Below are 17,599 nucleotides of genomic sequence, written 5' to 3'. Positions count from 1 at the left end.
GAATTCTGGAGTCCCCAGGGTGCACCAGCACTGCTGATTGAGGTGACAGTGGGTGATTGGCTAAACTTGAGTTCAGTGGGGTTTGGGTGTAATTGAGTTTGTATTAAACTTCAAAAGACAGTTTCCCATGTGCTACTGGACTGAGAGAACATTTCAAAGAAAACGAAACAACGGCACCATTAGTCTTACTAGCCAAGGTGGTTTGTTTTATTTTATGATCTGATTATCTTATGCATTACACAGCAAACGAGTGTAGTAGCCAGTTTAATAAAGCAGCGACGGCATCTGCCAGCGTGTACAATCTCAATACAGCGTGTACACTTTAAACATTATAAAGCATCCTATTGGCACAAATACAAAAAGAGAACAAAGCACAATTTATGGTGTAGAAAGCTATGTGAAAATGCACATAACACAATTGGCAGCAATTAGTATGAAATGAATACCTTCAAATGTAGAAAATAAGCTAACAATCATACTGCATATACTGTAAATTTACCGTACAGATTATATAATTCATGTATACTTGTCAGACAAACGGATCTATACAAACATAGGGCTCTATTCAGTCCGCATCGTGGAAGTTCAGCTTTTGAGCGTGATTGAAATTTAAAGGCAACGTTCCCGCTTTAGCGGCGACTGCATTCGCGGTAAACGCTGGATACTGTATGTCAGCTCAATCGGAAATGACCTTTACATTTCTATCGCAGAATCAGTAACGCTTCAGCGATACAGAGTGAATAGAGAACAACATCTCTCAGACACCCTGCCACATATACAGCACAGATTGAAATACAGAGTTTGAGAAATCCTTTGAGGAAACACTACAGCTGTAATCTTAAAGCACTTTGCTTTGTCATTATCAACATTGCTTCATTGGCAGTCAAGATCGTCTTTTATTTACAAAATACTGTCAATGCAAAATCACAGCCTCGCATACACTGTCTAAATATGACACGGTTTAGTAAGGAATTTTTGTTTAAAAGTAAACGTTTTAGTAATCTTATACTGATCATAGGCAGTTCACTGCAAGGGTCCCTGTGAATAATCTCACATGTAATCCAACCAAATAGCCTGATCCCTAAAGTACATTTGTTCACTTCTGCTATCTAAAACGACACATTACATAATCTGAAACTACTCTTCCCTCACTACTCCTAATACGGACATGATACATTCACTTCAGTGAGCTCTTTTAGTAGAATCTATAATAATATAGAAGAGTCTTATTACCAATCGATTCTGAAAAGCAAAGTGCATTGTAAGTATAGGAATGTTTGTCCACAATAAGCAGAAGGTTGTTATATCTGTGATTCTCATAAGCGCTATGTTTTGGTTCTGTTATGGTCCTAAATGACTCTACCTGTAGATTCACAGCTGTATGTAGAAGCATTTAGTGTGACCGTTCACAACCAGTGATGGTCTCACACGTAGGACTCTTCAGCAAAGAGCAGTTGGTCAAAGTCCGGCTCCAGCATGGGATCACTACACCTCCTGAGCCGCTCCCTCTGCCCATGAATCAGGGCTAGCGCAACCTGCTGACCACTTTGGGGATTGCTGTGCGTGTGAGGCGAGAAATAGTCCCTCACAGCCTTGGTGGCAGAGGGAGACAGGCAAAACTTCGGAGCCCCGCTTTGGTCCGTGCAGGACACCTTCAGCCCCAGGTCTTGGGACCCGTCCACTGACTTTGACCTCTGACCCAGTTTGGCCTCTCTGTGAAGCCTCTCCGGGTGTGAGGCCTTATCTAGAACCAAGGCTTCGCCTAGATGTGCTGCCCCAGGCTCAGAGCTCCGGCGCTGGGAACACCTGCCCCCGGAGAGACCCTCCATGCCTGGGGCTTGGGAGTGGGACTTCTGCCTGGCTAGGGACAAGCTGGGTCCACCCTGCCCATAGAACACATGTTGGGGAGGGGTAAGGTTGCCCTGATTTGTGACGTCATATCCTGTGTTGCTCGCTGCGCAGGCCCGGCTGTGTATCTCTCTCAGCTCTTTGACAGTGAGGGGTCTGTCTGTGGGTTGGTAGCAGGGAGAGCGGCAGGAGTGGAAATGCTCCTGGGACCTCTGGCGCAATGGTGGGCTCACCGAGCCTTGACTGGATTGTCGGTCCTTGGTCACCCTGCCGCGATTCTGCAACCCTCCTGCCTTTGGGGGGCAGCTGGCCAGGCTGGACTTGGGCGGGTTCTCAGACGACTGTTTCAGCTCTCCTTTATCCTGACATGACTTGCTAGTGGGGAGAGTCTTGCTAGTGGAATCCACCTACAGAGAGAGAAAGAGAGAAATGATGAGTGTGTGAGAGAGAGAGACATTCCATGAATGAACAGTACTAATAAACAACAACCACATGTAATGGAACTCACCACACCCCCCTCATCCTCCTGCTGCGACAGCGACAGTCTGCGGCCTCTCTTCAACCAGGTGTTGGGATGGAGCCCCCTGCAGCCCTTCAGCGTACCCCAGGAAGGGATCTCCTTCGGCGGGGAGATATTGGGACTGAGCCCCTGGCCTGGAGCCGGGGTGGGGATGGGTAGATCATGTTTTGAAGTAGGGGAAGATATGGGGGTTAGAGGGACAGGAGGACCAGGAGGGACAGGAGGACCATGAGGGACAGGAGGGGCAGGAGAACCAGGGGAGGGAGTCAATCTTGCGGCGCTGGGTCCCACCCTGGGTTGCCAGAATGGAGCGGACTGGATGCTGGTGTGGGAGAGGAGGCTGTCCAGGGAGTCCACTGAGGAGCGTGTGGGGGTGGGGGAGGTGGGCGGCGAAGAGAGACTGGAGTAGCTTGCGTCCCGGCGTCGCGTCTGTGTACCTTGTGACCCCAAACCCTCACACACACCCTTACTGCCATTCCACTCCCCTGTGTGTGTGGGTCCGTGTGTCTGTGTCTGTCCATCCTTCCGTAAGCTGTGAAACATCTCCCCACCTCCAGCCAGGTCATCGATGCTACCCAGCCTGTCTGCGTTCCCTGCCAGTCGCGCCACGAAGCTGGCCACAGAGTACCCTATGGCCGGCTCTGAGCACCTCCTCCCCCCCCTCCGAGGAGCTGGGGGGCTGGGACAGGAGGAGGGGGGCACAGCTGGGCTGAGTTTCCTGGTCCTGCTTCGGGCTGGGGTTGAGGGCTGGAGGAGGTTGCCAGATCCAGGTTGTGTGATCGTATCACGGTGGTGGTGGTTGCCAGATTGGGGGTCTGTGGTGTCGGGGTCTGTGTCCAGGTCGGGCTGCTCCTGGTCGCAGTCACTCAGGGTGAGGACCGAGTCCAGGCTGCCCTGCAGGGGCTTGGCTCTCCAGCGCCGCCGTGAGGTGTGGAGGCATGGAGACTCACTGCTGTCATCATTCAGCATGTTCTCCAGGCTGTCATAAGATGAGTCGGTCAGGTGGAAGGAAGACACGTCTGTGGAGAGAATGAGAAAGAGAGATGGACAGAGAGAAAGAGAAAATTAGATGGTGTGTGCTTTTGAGCAGGGGAATCTTTGCATAAACAGAGATGTTAGTGTGTGTGTGTGTGTGTGTGTGTGAGATACCCGATTCGGCACGTTTCCGGGGTAGACCTCCAAACACGGAGGTGACATCCTCTCCCAGGACCTCCTGGCAGTGTTCTATCATATACCTCACCAGGTCACACACCTGGGGACAGGACAGGGGACAGGTCTTTAACCTGGAGGAACTACTACAGATACTGAGCTCTATGTATCTTTTTATTAGGCCTTGAGTTAAACAAACTAGAATTTAAGACACCGTGTTTTTCTCATGAGAAATCAGTCTCCAAGATAGAAAAGTAAGTCTATTCTTAGGACAAAGGGCTTCACAGCTTTCTAACTGCATGAACCAGGAACGCAGGAGTGACGTGAGTGATGGGAATTCACCAGATAACCTTCTCAGAGAAAGAACAATCTATTCCGAGTGGGTTGGACATTCCGTTGATATGGTGATGAACTGACACAAATGCAGCACCAAAATGGCTCTGATGGTTACATTGATGTCGCTCTGTCTGTATTTTCAGTCTCAGCACGCGAGATAAGCTTCTAGGGGCTATTGAACTGGCTATGGAACACATGAACTTACTTGTAACCTAAGACTTTGTTGCATAATACATTTTTGCTATGTTAGCAGAGCCGTCAGACAAATCTGTTAGCCATAGAATTAACTGCTACACTATTAGAGAAAAAAACAACACCCATTGTGAGGGAAGGGGTAGAGTGTGAGAACAGTGCTGACCCTGCAGGCTGAAAGAAACGCGTTGCACATTTCCTAGCGAGCCCATTATGTTTCCAGCTACCTTCTCAATACTGTTGAGTTCCCAGCTACATGTTAACTGTTACTCTACTGTGGTTCTCCAGTGTTTGAGTGACCATTCACTAGGTTACAGGATAAAGGCTTAAGTGGAGCCTAGCCTAGATAAAAGGTTAGGGGTCAAGGGAAAGTGCTTATGTGCATTTCCCCTCACCTTCTTGGCACCTTCCCCCTCCACCTCGGGGCTGCTGGGGCCCGGAGCCCAGAGCATGCTGGGAGCAATGCACACAGACAGGTTGAAGGCGTTCATCTGGTTGTCATGGGCGTTTTCCTGGATACCGTGCAGCACGGCGACAACGTGGCGTAGCAACAGGGCGTTCTCTTTGGGCAGTAGACCAATCAGCCTGCAGAGAAGGAGGGTCACAGATGGGTCAAAGGTTATTATTGGTTATCCAAATGTGTATTATTTACAGTATGAACAGGGTCTTGGGTTTTCCCTGACAGGAAAAACTCCAGACGCTGGTTTGTTTATTTATTTATTTGGATCCCTATTAGCTTTTGTAGAAGCAGCAGCAACTCTTCCTGGGACTACAAAAAACACAACACATGACTAGTAACAAAACACTGATAGACAAGGACAGTCACACATTTAAAATACAACAAAATACAAATACAACTTGATTTGATTTGTGTAGGTACAAGCTGCCCCTAATGACTGATACGTGGTCAGATGTTTCTCATTAGCCTGATGGTTTTGATTAGGATTCAAGTAACGTGGTAATCTGATCCTAGATCTGTCTTACCTCTACCTTCTACCTCCATCTGAACATGGACTCTGCTTTCCAGCACAGAAATGAATGATAACATAACAGTTCACACTCTTTCTCTTTCTCTCTCTCTCTCTCTCTCTCTCTCTCACTCACGCGGCTCCCTTGTGACTGGGTGGAACGAATCGATAACAAATAGTTGAATGCCCAGGAGGAATATTCAGTTTGCCCAATATTTTCCTACTTTAAAGCGGCCTACAGTCGTGCTGAGGCTGTCCAGTCCTTCTCTTCAGTTCCCTAACCCTGTGCTCTACCTGTTTAGAGAAGCTAGCTGAAAAGCTTTGTGAACCATTGAGATAAAACTCTCCATGATTAGAACACTGAGCTGAGGGAAGTAGTGGATCCTGGCACTCTTAAAACCCTATAGAGGAGTTTCCCTTTCATAACTAAATCACCTGGTTCATTACTCAGCCTATTACTGGGCGAGTAGGCTACTGCTGATACAGGTGATGATGGAAAGTGTCCGTCTACCTCGTTATATCCTGTGCCTGCTCCTCCTCCTCTGCCTCCTCCGATTCTGCTTCCTCCATCACATCCATCCACTGTTCATAGAGGTCGGAACACAGCAGACTGCCCGGAATGTTCCGCAGGAAGTCCTGAATGTCGAGACAGAGACCAGAGTCACTAGACTGACAATTTATAGTGGAAAAAATATACAACAGTAAAATGTCATTGAAGTTCATTTTGAGGTGAAGTTTTAGGTGGACACCTTCATTTGTCGTCATAGACTTTTAGATGTAACTGTTAACGTCTTCAGACTCACTCAGTGGATCTCCACCAGATTATGAGCTACAGATTAAATTGGACAACCTCATCTCTATTTAGCTATCGTTTTTGGCACAGCCTGTGCTGCATTGCTACGGGCTCGTATGTGTCACCCATAGAGATATGAGTCGATAATTGGATTGACGACAACAACACACCACAAGGGCACAGGTGTAATGTAACACTTGGCAAGCAAGGACAATGTCCTTCCCTGACATTAGTCATTCACAAGGCTCAAAGGTCGACTTTGAGCACGAAAAAAAACGGTCCAACTCCACCTCTTTCTCAAATTTCAAACAGAAAATGGAGTGTGCCTTTGGTGGTCCATCGACGTGTCATTCTGGTCATGCTCGCCGCGACTGACGTAGCTAGTTCGTTAGCTAAATGTAGCCGCTGTAGCTAGCCAGTAACTCCCCCTGTATGTGTTGATGTCATTTCACAGGACGGAAGCTCTAGAGATCGGTAAGAAATTACACTTCTGCAGCCATTTTAAAGCATTAAATGACCTGGTTTGATGGTGCATTGACCAGTTATATAGTTTAAGGCAGTAATTTGAGCGTTTCTTTGCCCAACCTCAACACTACAGCATCGATGTGACAGCCGCATGCTTCTTTACAGCTTCATCTGCCACGGTCCTACAAGGTGACCAGAGTTACTAAGCACAAAGGGTCAACCTGTTTTTCCTCAGGTCCTGAAAGTACATTTGGTTCCACTTCACTTGAACCCTCCGTCTGCCAGAAGGCCAACATAACACATCACAACATTGGTATAACTGATGTAATTCTGCCACAGACTTCAGAGTTGTCTAGCGTGTTTTAGAGAGTGGACCTTGAACACAGCAGCGATGATGAAGACGTGCTCCCGTGACAGCGGGACATCCTGAGCCCCAGAGTCCAGTCTGTCCCTGAGTTCACGACACGCCCTCGCCCCCGCTGACCGTCGGAATATCCCCCGCGTGAACGGACCCTCGTTGTACAGAAACACCAGCATGTCCTAGAGAGAGAGAGAGAGACAGACAGACAGAGAGACAGAGAGAGAGAGAGAGAGAGAGGTTGCAGATGTGAGTGATACATTTTCAACAGACTTCCTCAAATCACTGTGATGATGTCATTCGGAAGTCACTGCGACATCATCGCCTCACTCACCATGACGGGCTTGGGCAGGGAGTTGTCCCAACAGATGGTGCTCAGCGATTGGCCAAACAGGTAGCCGGGGGCAGGAGAGGAGAGGTTTGTAGAGGAACTGTGGAGGTTAGGATTGGAGCCTTTCCAGAAAGCCCAGTTGATGAGAGAACGCCTTCGCTTGAAGGGCTTCTGAGCTGGGTCTACTGGAGAGAGATGTCAGGTCAGACAGGACGTGGTCACAACAGAGAGATCAAATCATTTGCAGTGCAACACAGGAGAGAGGAGAGAAAGGGAAGCAATAGAGTAACAAGAGAAAGCGTGACAGCAAAAACGAGCCAATCCTGGACCATCAGTAACAGACCAGTAATAGACCATTAATAAACCTTTTATAGACTAGTATTAGTACATTAAGCGCCTCAGTCCTCACCAATCACAGGCGTTGTTGTTGTGGAGCTGCATCGGGTCTTTAGGATGAACTGGCACTGTTTGTCCACCTGTACCTGGTCGCGGTGCATCGCCCTCTGTCTGTCTGGAGGTGGAACTGTGTCTCTGCGGCCTGGCTGGGCCAGGGGCTCCCGCATATGACTCATCTGGATACTGAAAGGGAACTCATGACCTGGGAGAGGGTTAGGGCGTAAAGGTCAGAGGTCAGGGGTTCCAGTAGGATTTAGTTCCAGGCTAGCACTAACATACCTGACTCAACACCTAATTCAACTAACACACCAGGGAATCAACCAGTAGACAAGACCTTAGTTAGAATCTCACCAATGAGAGGGTAAGGGGCGTTGTCCCTCTTGGAGCTTACCCACAGCTGGTAGTCCTTCACACAGCTCTATGGAACACAGACAAAGATATTCTAAGATCCAAGATAAACAAAAACACTTGAAAAACTACATTAGTCAAGATAACACAAGACACAAAAAAACAGTATTGCTCAATTCTATACACACCGTGACACCAAACTGTTGAAGAGCGAGTCGGACAACCTCATTGGTTGAATCAGAGTTACTGACACCCAAGGTCTTACTGACGACCTGAGCACAACTCCCGATGCCTTTCCCAAACACCTTCAGTGGAATGGTTTTAGGATCATCCTTTTCCTTCTCCTCTTTTATTCGACTGGAAAAACAGGAAAGTTAGGATCCAGCCCACAGGGAGAACACATACTGGACACACATCAACATACGTTTACAGTAGAAGAAACCATGAAGGCTTATCTGTTGCTCACCTTTTGAGCATGGAGAGCCATCTCTCCTTCTGGACCTCAGAGCTGGTAAAAAGAAACCATAAACGTCAGAACAACAACAGCACGAGCAACCTAAACATGTCAAATAAGAACCTAAACACATTCTACAGCAACTTATAGAACCACCTGTAAAAATGTACCAGGTTGAAATATATACAACCTATAATGGTCATAATGTTTATCGGAGGAGTCTGGGGAGGCTGGTGGGAGGAGCTACAGGAGGACAGGCTCATTGTAATGGCTGGAATGGAGTAAATGGAACGGTATCAAACACGTCAAGCATATGGAAACCACATGCTTGACTCAGTTCCATTAATTCCATTCCAGCCATTACAATGAGCCCATCCTCCAATAGCTCCTCCCACCAGCCTCCCCTGCTGTGTATATATAAGCAATGCTTCACTGCTCAGAAATACGCAGTGCAGGGTGCAGACCCAGAATGTCTGTTGTGTACCTGAAGGTGACCACACAGTTGCAGGTGGGCCAGCCCATGACGAAGCTCCTCTCTGGGTTGGTGCTGCCCTCACATACGTCCTCCATACACTGGGCTGTCCACATCTCACCCACACACACCTGGGCCTTCAGCTTGAAGTGTGTGGGAGACCTGAGGATGACAAACAACAGATGTCAGAGACACACTCACACACACTCATTTTCATTCACTGCAGTCATCCGCCCCCCTCTATCTCCCACCTTCCTCATCCCTCTCTCGCTCTTACTTGGACTTGGCAATGATGAGGATGTCGGTGAAGAGGAAGAGGTCTCTGTCCTGCGTCTGCAGCCCTGTCTTCAGCGTGACGTGGCCGTGCAGGAGGAACGCCCTATCAGGACACAGGAACGACTGGACCAATGGGCACGTCTCTGGACACACAGGAACCAGGAAGCTCTCTCTGGGGAGAAAATATCAGGTATACATCCAATCTAGACACACTTTTCCAGAATAAATAAATATATTCTTTCCTAACCAAATTATACAACCGAAACAAAAGGTTAAAAACATTATGGGGTATGTGGTTGTGATTGAAGTGTGGAACTAAATGGAATGTGACCCTGCTGTGAAAGGGGTCAGTTAGGTTAGTAGTCACCAGGGCAGATGAACACACCTCCAGTATCTCTTTAATATGGTTATTCACTGCCCTGGACAGAGGGTCAAAGCCAGGGATATTAATAGATCCCAGATCCTGATTGGGATGGATTAGCTATCTGAGAGGATTAGCGATGCCTGAGAGGAGAACCACTCTAGGACTAGGAGCTTGGTGTTTGTGTGTGTGTGTGTGTGTGTAACAACAACTGGAGATCAATGTGAACCATTCATTTCACAACTGCCTTGACATATAGCATGTGAACACACACACAAACAGATGGAAAAACTCTGTTCCTCGCTTAGTAATGAAGTCGTTCCACTCCTTCCTGTTAAGCGTCTGTAGTGTGGTGCAGATTATGAGATCACCCCTCCGAGTATTTGGAAGACGTAGGCGCAACTCTCACTCAATTAAAAACTTGGTCCAGCTCCTTCCACTCCTCTCAATCACAGCTCAGAGTCCCAGGGGTCGTCTAAGCAGTAATGACCCTGTCACACATCCAGGCTGGGAGGGGGATGTCTGGTCTGTCTCCCTGTTTGGGTCAGTCCCTTCAGACAGCTAACTCAGACTGATAGCAGCCTTTTTTTAGAAGAGTGTGTTATCTAGAACCTAAAAGGCTGTCCCCGTAGGAGAACCCTTTGAAGAACCCTTTTGTGTTCCATGTAGAACCCTTTCCACAGAGGGTTCTCCTATGGGGAGAGCCATAGAACCTGGTTTTTAATATTGTTTTTATAAAGAGTGCACTGCTGTCTCCTGTTTGACCAGGGTACGCACCTACACACACACACACGCACACACATAGACACTCACTCGCATGCACAAACTCACAGACTGTCTCCTCAGGTTCAGCCAGTGACCCTTGACCTCTCTGATCTATGATCATCACAATCCATGGCCACTTCTCTAGGCAAGAGAGAACCATAGAAATACAATGGAAACTGTTGACTTAGAGCTCTACCTTGAGAGCTGAATCTACACCTAGTTTATGTGAAATGTCCCTGGTCCCCCAACATACCTGGAGAAAGTTCTGGATCTGGTCAGGGCTTTGTTGATGACCAAAGAGGGAGCGGACTGTCGACGATGGCTCAGAGACTTCATCCTCTGTGGAGGAGAGAGAGGGGTATGATAGGGGTGGAGATGGAGGGAAACAGAGAGAGAGAGAGGGGTATGATATGGGTGGAGATGGAGGGAAACAGAGAGAGAGAGAGGGGTATGATATGGGTGGAGATGGAGGGAAACAGAGAGAGAGAGAGGGGTATGATATGGGTGGAGATGGAGGGAAACACAGAGAGAGCGAGAGAGACAGTGAGGGGTATGATAGGGGTGGAGATGGAGGGAAACAGAGAGAGAGAGAGGGGTATGATATGGGTGGAGATGGAGGGAAACAGAGAGAGAGGGGTACGATATGGGTGGAGATGGAGGGAAACACAGAGAGAGCGAGAGAGACAGTGAGGGGTATGATAGGGTTGGAGATGGAGGGAAACAGAGAGAGAGAGAGGGGTATGATATGGGTGGAGATGGAGGGAAACAGAGAGAGAGAGAGAGGGGTATGATATGGGTGGAGATGGAGGGAAACAGAGAGAGAGGGGTACGATATGGGTGGAGATGGAGGGAAACAGAAAGAGAGAGAGAGAGAGCTGTACAGACACGCCAGACACAGCAGAGACTCTGATCCAACAGCCCAAATATGTCTTCAACTCTGACTTATGTTCTCTAATGGGTTTTACCTTATTTACAGTACACAGCAGCAGCTGCCTGGCTGGACAGACACATACAGCATATAAACAACGGTTAAAAAGCCTACTGTGGTGCAGCCTAAACATTGCACAAGTCTGAGGTAAAGAGATAACATTTACACTAGTTGCATGCGATAACTCGTCATCGACTTTGGTGTCAGCAGTCACCGCTAGAATGGCCTCCAAGCAGACAGTTTGAGGGAAGTGAAATTAACAATGGAGGTTTCAATTAAATAACAGGGCTGAGGACTGGGGTTCTTTCTCAGTGAGGGATGTCTCCTGTAATGTACTGTAGGTGTAGACTGTAGGGAGCTCTGAAGAGACTTTCCTTTTGAGGGACAACACGTCATTCATTAATTGGGAGTCCAAATTGGATTGGAGGGTGGATGATCTTATTTTAAGGTAGAAAATATAAAGTGAATACGTAAATCAGATGTTATTCCTCTCTGAAATCTACAGGTAACCCTGTGTACAACTTTGGGGTCAGTCATACCTCATCTGAGGTCACCAATGTACAGCTGATTAATTGCATTACAACATGTTACCAGCATGCAGGGTAGGTTACTTTCTAAATGTAATCTGTTACAGTTCCTAGTTATCTGTCCGAAATTGTAATCAGTAACCTAACTTTTGGATTACCCAAATTCAGTAACGCAGTCTGATTACATTCAGTTACTTTTAGATTACTTTCCCCTTAAGAGGCATTAGAAGAAGACAAAATGTATGTTACCAATTGAACAACATCTACTGCAGGATAAATCAATGTTAAAGTTTACATAGCTGGCCATATATGGATGTTACATTTTACTTTATGGGTTGGTTATGTTGGCTTCTTCTAACCCATCACTTTCTACTACATATAATAATAATAATAATAATAATAATAATAATAATAATAATAATAATAATAATAATAAAAAGATTACATTATATATATATTAATGTACAAATAAGTCAAAAATAAATGTAGCAACTACAGATTGCCCCTTTAAGTCTATCAAAAGTGTGCAACTTTGAGCATGTGTCCAGCAGGCCTATGGATTTTTTTTTATCAGCATGAATTTGACTGAGCAATAAAAGCCCCACTTGTATTCCATAGGCTGGGATCCTCACTATGCAGCTGTTGCAAGAGCGCATTTTTCACTGTCTATCCACTGGTTTCAAAAACAATGATTGATAGGCAGCTTAAACTTCTTGAATTCAACCATTATCGGGTTCAAGTACACATTTAGAGCTGTGAAAAGACATCCACAACATGTAAGGCGCAGATATCTAAAATGAGAGAGCAGCAGTGTGATTCACATCATTGAGCTACGTAGATATCAATAATAAGTGATATCTGTATGCAGTAGACTACACCACTGCTGTCATCCTTACCTCCAAGCGTTTATTCACGTTGGATAATATTTGGATGCCGACAGCAGTCGCACTATTGGAAGACATAGATTGGACTGTAGCCTACAAAAACCTATTCCTGCTCTTTTCATGCGATCCATCAAACACATTTGATGTGTCATCATAGTGGTCTCTGACTTGTGGTCAGTCTCACTCAGGTGGAACAAACTTCAAATTTGCTCCTTTTTTCAATACCGATTTGAGTGTCATTGAGAAAACAGAGAAGAGTCCAAGATTTGTTTTGTAAAAATACTGAATTTAAAAGTAATCATCTACTTTTTCAAAAGTATCTGTAATCGGATTACAATATTTTTTGCTGTTAACGGATTACAGTCACCGTTTTGTTGTAATCGCTTACATGTAACGGATTACATGTAATCTGTTACTCCCCAACCCTGGTTACCAGAGTAGTTGGTTATTAAGTTAATACATGGCACATGGGCAACAATGTAAAGCATTGCCTGTTCTATCTCAAAGTAAACAGCTAAATAACATGTTATTCTGAACTGTACAGATAATGATTTGTGTCATGACTTTAGGCATAATCAAGTTCCCTCAACGGACCAATTATTTATGTTAAGCCCATCAGGGTTATCTAGCCTGCTGGTCAGCAGCCAAATCTGCTAACCTAAACAGTTAGGACCTATCCTGTGATGACATCAGCTGTCACTACTGGTTATAAGGAAGGCATCTATACTACATTAGTAATGACAGTTATTATGACACAGTAATATACAGTGCATTGGAAAGTAATCAGAACCCTTGACTTTTTCCACATTATGTTACGTTACAGCCTTATTCTAAAATTGATGAAATTATTTTCCCCCTCCTCATCTAAACACAATACCCCATAATGACAAAGAGAAAACAGGTTTTAGAATTTTTTGCAAAAACAGAAATACCTTTACATAAGTATTCACACCCTTTGATAGGAGACTCGAAATTGAGCTCAGATGCATCCTGTTTCCATTGATCATCCTTAAGATGTTTCTACAACTTGATTAGAGTCCAACTGTGGTAAATTCAATTGATTGGACATGATTTGGAAAGGCACACACCTGTTAATATAAGGTCCCACAAACCAAGCCATGAGGTCGAAGGAATTGTCCGTAGAGCTCCGAGACAGGATTGTGTCGAGGCTCAGATCTGGGGAAGGGTACCAAAACATTTCTGCAGCTTTGAAGGTCCCCAAGAACACAGTGGCCTCCATCATTCTTAAATGGAAGAAGTTGGGAACCATCAAGACTCTTTCTAGAGATGGCTGCCCCGCCAAACTGAGCAATCGGGGGAGAAGGGCCGTGGTCAGGGAGGTGACCAAAAACCTGATGGTCACTCTGACAGAGCTCCACTGTGGAGATGGGAGAACCTTCCAGAAGGACAACTATCTCTGCAGCACTCCGCCAATCAGGCCTTTATGGTAGAGTAGCCAGACGGATGCCACTCCTCAGCAAAAGGCACATGACAGCCCACTTGGAGTTTGCCAAAAGGCACCTAAAGACTCTCAGACCATGAGAAACAAGATTATTTGGTCTGATGAAACCAATATTGAACTCTTTGGCCTGAATGCCAAGTGTCTGGAGGAAACCTGCCGCCATCCCTACCGTAAGGGTGGCAGAATCATGCTGTGGGGATGTGTTTCAGTGGCAGGGACTGGGAGACTAGTCAGGATTGAGGGGAAGATGAACAGAGCAAATACAGAGTAGATCCATGGTGAAAACCTGCTCCAAAGTGCTCAAGACCTCAGACTGGGGCGAAGGTTCACATTCTAACAGGACAACGACCCTAAGCACACAGCCAAGACAACGCAAGAGTGGCTTCGGGACAAGTCTCTGAATGTCCTTGAGTGGCCAGCCAGAGCCCAGACTTGAACCCAATCTAGCATCTCTGGAGAGACCTGAAAATATCTGTGCAGCAATGCTCCCCATCCAACCTGACAGAGCTTGACAGGATCTCCAGAGAAGAATGGGAGAAAGTCCCCAAATACAGGTGTGCCAAGCTTGTAGCGTCACACCCAAGAAGACTGGAGGATGTAATCACTGCCAAAGGGGCTTCATCAAGCTACTGAGTCAAGGGTCTGAATACTTATGTAAAGGTCATATCTCCGCTTTATATTTTTTTATTCATTTGCAACATTTCTAAAAAGCTGTTTTCACTTTGTCATTATGGGGTATTGTGTGTAGATTGATGAGGGGGGGAAAAACAATTGAATCCATTTTAGAATAAGGCTGTAATGTAACAAAACGTGGAAAAAGTCAAGGGGTCTGAATACTTTCTGAATGCACTGTAGGTCTTGTGACTGGACAGATAAGTGAAATAGTTTTAATAACTATAAATTACTGAAGCAGTCACTGTATTAATGGCAGGCTTGCTTATAGCTGCTATTTCCACACAAAGCAGAGCAGTGGGTAAAGCCTACTGCAAAAGGCTGCCAGTCCCCACGCAGCCAGACACTATAGTGGTGCCAGAGACTGGAATACCCGGCTACAGAACACCACAGCTTTTACACAAACACCACAACTACTGATTCAGAAGACTGCGGAGGGGGAATCTATACATTCCAACTGTTGATCATTGTCCTATAATAACCTACAGTTGGCTATATGATAAAAGCCTACGGTTTCAAACGAAGATGTCATATTTGATATACTGCATAAGATCTATGGTTTCAGAGCATTGAAACGCTTTTGAAATGTCACCAATTCACATATACGCATGGATATGCAACAAGTAGTGCTGTTTTCAGAAAATAACTGAGTTGCATGGGCGTAATTCCTGGATCTGTCTATGGATATTCAGATTAGTATCTACAACCGGGGGTTCGGTTTAACGGCGATTTACTCCCTCCTCCTGGGAACACCGAGTCCGAACATAGCACCGGCAATCCCCGTGTGAGTCAGTGCGCTACGGGGCACAGAGCGCGCAACAACACAATTGCAATAAGCTACTTTACAAAAAAAAGTATTTTCACTGTTTTGAAACGCATAACAAATCACACACACACTAATCGGGAATGAGTGCGTAAAAACACATGATTTGGCCTATCACGTTAATTTACCCTCTTGTGTTCATGTTGCGTGCTGGTCTTGGACTCGCCGGTGAGTGAAGTCCTGCGGCTCAGCTCGTTCTGTTGCTGTGGTGACATGGTTTCCATCCAGGTAGAGTTCCGCGGGAAAAGGGGAGCTGCAACCGCGCTCTACTGTCCCAAAGCTATCCAAAGACGAAGTAAAGAAAGAAACTCCATAAAAGTCCTTATTCGTTAGAAGCATTCCACCCATGCGTCGCTGTGCATGTGCGAAAGAAAGGTAAATTCTCCTGTCGACACCTTGCAGTCCAACCAAAGTCGTATAAACGACGCACAGGATCTGTATACGGTATTATGTCCGTCGTGGTTGAAAATGAGAGTTCAGTTGTCTGGTGTTGAAAACGAACTGTCTAAGCCATGCACATCTTCACAATTTATAGGTCCTCTAAGCACGCACCTCACTCAGGCTCTCCACACACTGAAACAAATTGGCTGTGTCAATTCTTTACACACGAGCTCGTGAGCCCTGTGGAATAGGCGCCTCGGTGGCCCCTGGGTCCTACTGCAGACCTTGTCTGGTAGAGAAGAGTTAGTTCTTTTTAATAAAAATATCTCAGGGAAAATGGACCAGGTAACATTTCAATGAAAGTGGGACTATGTTACAAGCTTGATAAAAAAAATCGTATGTGCTTGTTGTATTCCTCCAAGACTTGAGGTGAGCTTTGAAGTTTAGACTTGTTAGACTTGTGAAAAACACTATTCTTATTATCATGATCAGCAGGAATTAGACATGATAGACATTCATTAACAGGTGGTCAGTGTAATAGACAAGAGGGCGCTCTGCCCACTGTCATAATAAGAGTAGGAGATAAGAAATGGGACCCAAAACTTTGTAGAACTTGGAAGTCGGTTTCAAAAAAAGAAAGAATGTAATAAAATCCATTTTTACTGCAGCATCAGACAGAAGTGGAGCACAAACTGGGCTAAAGTGAGAAGAACCAGGACAGTGTGTGCTCCCCAAACCAATCACAATCATAGCCCCATTTAAAGTGGTTCAGAAAATCAGATGATTAGATGAATGAGGGTGATAATGAAATGCCTTGGGCTGTTGGGCAGACAGAACATAGAGAAAGTACAACATACCCTCATTATTGTCTCTCTGAAACTTCCACTTTCTCCTTTAATCTTGAGGGCCGGTTTCCTGGAATCTAATTAGTCCTCAATTAAAAATATGTTTGAAATTTAAAAGAGAAAAAGTAACATCCCTCCTAACTTCTCTTGACATCCCCTCTTTTTCAGGCACACACAGACACAGTATGTTATGTTATTAGATAGAGGATTTGAGTGGCTTTTCGCCTGTGCTCTGTAGGGCTCCATTAGAAAGGAACGTCTGGTCTCCCTGCACAGCCAAAACATGTGGCGAAGAGCCCTCAGAGCCGCCAACTACAATCACTAACACTACATTCCTATCTTTCTCTCTCACTCTGCCTATCCCTCTCTCCCTCAACTCCCCACACTCTTTCTGTCCATGCCTCTCTCCCTCAACTCCCCACACTCTTTCTGTCCATGCCTCTCTCCCTCAACTCCCCACACTCTTTCTGTCCATGCCTCTCTCCCTCAACTCCCCACACTCTTTCTGTCCATGCCTCTCTCCCTCAACTCCCCACACTCTTTCTGTCCATGCCTCTCTCCCTCAACTCCCCTCAACTCCCCGCCACCTTTTGCTGCGATTACAGCTGTAAGTCGCTTGGGGTATGTCTCTATCAGTTTTGCACATCGAGAGACTGACATTTTTTCCCATTCCTCCTTGCAAAACAGCTCGAGCTCAGTGAGGTTGGATGGAGAGCATTTGTGAACAGCAGTTTTCAGTTCTTTCCACAGATTCTCGATTGGATTCAGGTCTGGACTTTGACTTGGCCATTCTAACACCTGGATATGTTTATTTTTGAACCATTCCATTGTAGATTTTGCTTTATGTTTTGGATCATTGTCTTGTTGGAAGACAAATCTCCGTCCCAGTCTCAGGTCTTTTGCAGACTCCATCAGGTTTTCTTCCAGAATGGTCCTGTATTTGGCTCCATCCATCTTCCCATCAATTTTAACCATCTTCCCTTTCCCTGCTGAAGAAAAGCAGGCCCAAACCATGATGCTGCCACCACCATGTTTGACAGTGGGG

General features: G+C 45.9%; 1 protein-coding gene across 2 annotated transcripts; it reads right to left on the bottom strand.

The window, feature by feature from the left end:
• Positions 1-181: 181 nt before the first annotated feature.
• Positions 182-15,979, bottom strand: LOC110495648 (rho GTPase-activating protein 20). 2 transcript variants are annotated; one of them, XM_021570984.2, is made up of 15 exons: positions 15,457-15,979; positions 10,286-10,371; positions 8,908-9,078; positions 8,643-8,792; positions 8,171-8,212; positions 7,893-8,061; positions 7,708-7,774; positions 7,370-7,558; positions 6,964-7,145; positions 6,647-6,811; positions 5,525-5,649; positions 4,441-4,630; positions 3,518-3,620; positions 2,357-3,387; positions 182-2,255 (listed from the first exon to the last, which is right to left on the bottom strand). In XM_021570984.2, exons 1-15 carry the CDS (start codon positions 15,550-15,552, stop codon positions 1,425-1,427), a joined length of 3,597 nt encoding a protein of 1,198 aa, XP_021426659.2. In that variant the 5' UTR covers positions 15,553-15,979; the 3' UTR covers positions 182-1,424. The 2 variants fall into 2 exon arrangements, with proteins under 2 accessions (XP_021426659.2, XP_021426660.2); XM_021570985.2 differs by having other exon boundaries at positions 6,964-7,142.
• Between the last annotated feature and the right edge of the window lie 1,620 nt (positions 15,980-17,599).

This window comes from Oncorhynchus mykiss, chromosome 18, assembly GCF_013265735.2.
Source record: "Oncorhynchus mykiss isolate Arlee chromosome 18, USDA_OmykA_1.1, whole genome shotgun sequence".
NCBI classification, from domain to species: Eukaryota; Metazoa; Chordata; class Actinopteri; order Salmoniformes; family Salmonidae; genus Oncorhynchus; species Oncorhynchus mykiss.
This window is presented reverse-complemented; position numbering and strand designations above follow the sequence as displayed.